General features: G+C 39.6%; 1 protein-coding gene across 1 annotated transcript; it reads left to right on the top strand.

Moving 5' to 3' along the window:
- Positions 1 to 570: 570 nt before the first annotated feature.
- On the top strand, positions 571 to 1,518 carry LOC119055853 (olfactory receptor 4A5-like). The gene has a single exon (XM_053672181.1). The coding sequence runs from the start codon at positions 571 to 573 to the stop codon at positions 1,516 to 1,518; it is 948 nt and encodes a 315-aa protein (XP_053528156.1).
- Positions 1,519 to 3,953: the final 2,435 nt, after the last annotated feature.

The raw sequence follows: 3,953 nt of genomic DNA, 5'->3' as shown, positions 1-3,953 counted from the left end.
GACTGAACATCCTTGAGACAGAAAGGACTGAATACCAAATAGCAACTTATCATAGTATTAAGTGAGTTATTCCAAAAGAAACATTATTTTTAGTGCTTCATTAATTATAGTATAAAGGTTCTCACCATGAATACTGCCAACTCAGAGGCTTGAGTCATGCCAATTTATTTAGATATTTTTTTTTTGCCACCATCTGAGAGTAAGTCATTATTGACTTGATGCCCAGGACTGACAGTTTAACTAGGCTTTATTAAAGATACTACTTGCTGTGGGGCCTTTGATGCTTTCTTGGTCAACAATCCACTAAGACTGAGAGGGTGAACCTCTTACTTGTAGCCAAAACAAAATCATGTGAGGAGAAGCACAATTGGCAAGGGAAGGTGTAATCGGCTACTAGGAAGAACTCATAGATGTTCAGCAAAACTTTATTGTGTGTAAACCCCTGTAGAAGATAAAATAATGAATATGTACTCCAAGATATAATGAATGTATTCATAGTTCGTTCACCATTTCATTACAGGTGCCTTCTCCTAACCTCTCATCCTAGAAACAGGCTTTAAAGAAGACTAAATGGGACATAGTAACAATGTGACAGATTTTGTCCTCCTGGGCCTCACTCAGGATCCTGGGGGCCAAAAGGCATTATTTGTCATATTTTTACTCACTTACATTGTGACAATGGTGGGCAACCTGCTCATTGTGGTGACTGTTCTTGCCAGCCCCTCTCTGGGCTCCCCAATGTATCTCTTTCTGGTGTATCTGTCACTCATGGATACAGCATATTCCACTGTCATTTCACCCAAATTGATCGTAGACCTACTCTGTGATCAAAAGACAATTTCCTTCTCAGCTTGCATGGGACAGCTCTTTCTGGAACACCTTTTTGGAGGTACTGAGGTCTTCCTTCTGGTGGCCATGGCCTATGATCGCTATGTGGCCATCTGTAAGCCACTGCACTACATAACCATCATGAATAGACAGGTTTGCATCCTGCTGTTGGTGGTGTCCTGGGCTGGAGGTATTGGTCATTCTGTGGTCCAACTTGTCTTTGTGTACAACCTCCCATTCTGTGGCCCCAATGTTATTGACCATTTCATATGTGATATGTACCCACTATTGGAACTCGCCTGCACTGACACCTATGTGTTAGGCCTCACTGTGGTTGCCAATGGTGGAGCAATCTGTACAGTCATCTTTGTTTGTCTACTAATATCCTATGGAGTCATCCTAAGTTCCCTTAAAACTCATAGTCAGGAAGGGAGGCGCAAAGCCCTTTCTACCTGTGGTTCCCACATCATGGTGGTTGTTCTCTTTTTTGTTCCCTGCATTTTTATGTATGTTAGACCTGTTTCTAACTTCCCCATTGATAAATTCTTAACTGTGGCTTATACTGTTATGACTCCCATGTTGAATCCTCTAATATACACTTTGAGAAATTCAGAAATGACAAATGCTATGAAGAAACTCTGGTGTAGGAAGTTAGCTATAGATAGACTGGGAATGTGTCATTCATATTGAATGCACTTGTTACTAATTCTGAAACAACAAAGAGGCAGTTCATTCTAACAATGGATGACTTAGTCAACTCAATGAATTCTCTTGGGATGCTTTTCTTTTTTCATAGAAGGTATCAAAAGTAGAGGCAATTACTCATTGAGGTTAGAATCAATCTAATACAGAAATATGGAAGGATGAATAAAAAGACAGTGTTTTTATTTATTTATTTATTGTTGTTCAACTGCAGTTGTCACCATTTTCACTCCACCATACTTCCCTCCCCACCCATCCCTACCTCCCAACATCAAACCTATGCCCTTTGGATTTATCCATGTGTCCTCCATACCAGTTCTTTGATGGTCCTTTCCCTATTTTCCCCCAGCATCCCTCTTCCCTGTTCTCTCTGGTTACTATCAGTTTGTATTTTATTTCAAAAATTTGATGTTTGTTATTGTATGCATACAACAAGTTTTAGCAGCTGCCTTAAGCATTTTGTCTTCCAGGTTACTTTTGTTTCTCATTTTGATTACTGTGCATTTGAAGTACAGGATGTCTAGATGGGAGATGATACCATATTTGCCTAAATGCACAATCATGGAGAAGTTCTGTTAGATGCGATGTTGGATATACTCACAGGTTGAGATGAACCCGATTGGGATGGTTGACAATGAAAACAGATTCTAGCTCTTCATTAGAGTATAGAATACTGTACGAATCCAAGTTGTAAACATATTTTCATACTAGTTATGTGCCTTTTTGTCATTCCTCATCTTGAAAGATGAATCTTATTTTGTCTTCATGACACTGAATATTGGGTAAAAAAATGTATTATTTTACACAGCACTGTGTTCCCTAAAAGTTGCACTCAACTTCAGTACTTTAAATTATAGACTTAATAATGTTTTTATATTAAAAAATTTTGGTTTTCAATCTTATTTTAAAACAATATTTTTCCTCACATTTTCGTCCTTCCAGAACATCAGAAACTAGAAAGAAGATGGCGTTGCTTTCATTGTATTGTACGAATATCATCTATGTTTTGTAAGAGTTTCTTCCTAAGTAAAAAAAAATTAGAATTCTTTTTTTTAAAATTTTTTAATTGATTATGCTGTTGCAGTTGTTCTATTCCCCCCTTCATTCCCCTCCACCCTAACCCCCATCCCCACCATTACCCCCCCTTTAGTTTATGACCATGTGTCTCAATTCCTTTAGATCCTATATTTCCCATGCTATTCTTGCCCCCCCCATCTATTTTCTATCTACTGTCTATGCTACTTATTTTCTGTACCTTCTCCCCCCTTCTCCTCCTCCCACTCCCCTGTTGCTAACCCTCCTTGAGATCTTTATTTCTATGTTTCCACTCCTGATCTAGCTGTCCTTTTAGTTTGCTTTTGTTTTAGGTGTGGTTGTTAATAACTGTGAGTTTGTTGTCCTTTCACTGTTCATGTTTCTTTATCTTCTCTTTCTTAGGTAAGTCCCTTTAACATTTCATATAATAAGCGCTTGGTGATGATGAACTCCTTGAATTTGATCTTATCTGAGAAGCACTTTATCTGTCCTTCCATTCTAAATGAAAGTTTTGCTGGATAGAGCAATCTTGGTTGTAGGTCTTTGGATTTCATGACTTGGAATACCTCTTTTTAGCCCCTTCTTGCCTGTAAGGTCTCTTTTGAGAAATCCGCTGACAGTCTGATGGGGACTCCTTTGTAGGTGACTGTCCCCTTAGCTCTTGCTGCTTCTAGGATTCTCTCCTTCATTTTAATTTTGGCTAATGTAATGATGATGTGCCTTGGTGTGTTCCTTCTTGGGTCCAACTTCTTTGGGACTCTTTGAGCTTCCTGGATTTCTTGGAAGTCTATTTCCTTTGCCAGATTGGGGAAATTCTCCTTTATTATTTGTTCAAATAAGTTTTCCACTGGTGGCTGTGCCTTTCCCCCCTTCTGGTACCCCTATAATTCGGATGTTGGAGCATTTAAAGATGTCCTGGAGGTTCCTAAGACTCTCCTCATTTCTTTGAATTCTTACTTCTTGACTCTTTTCTGTTTGGCCATTATTTGCTTTCTTCTGGTCCACTCCATTGATTTGAGTCCCAGTTTCCTTTTCATTGCTATTGGTGTCCTGTGCAATTCCATTCATTTCAATTAGTTTCACCTTCATATGTTTGTCTAATTTGTGGCTATAATCAACCAGTTCTGTGAGGATCCTGATGACCAGTGTTTTAAACTGTGCCTCTGAGAGTTTTGCTATTTCTTCATCGCTTAGATTTATGGGCTCTGGGGCTTTGAGATCTTGCGACATTTTTGGTCTGTTCTGGCCCTTTAAGTGTGAGAAGCGGTGCCTTGGACTCCCAGGTCGCTGGGTTGTGACGCTGTATGTGGGGGCGTGGTCAGAGCGGGGAAATGGCGACCCCTCTGCTGTTTCTCACAGCTGGGTGAGGATCAGCATCTTAGGTGGTT

The sequence above is a fragment of the Artibeus jamaicensis genome, unplaced genomic scaffold (assembly GCF_021234435.1).
Source record: "Artibeus jamaicensis isolate MK-2021 breed Jamaican fruit bat unplaced genomic scaffold, CSHL_Jam_final contig_1954, whole genome shotgun sequence".
Taxonomy (NCBI): domain Eukaryota; kingdom Metazoa; phylum Chordata; class Mammalia; order Chiroptera; family Phyllostomidae; genus Artibeus; species Artibeus jamaicensis.
This window is presented reverse-complemented; position numbering and strand designations above follow the sequence as displayed.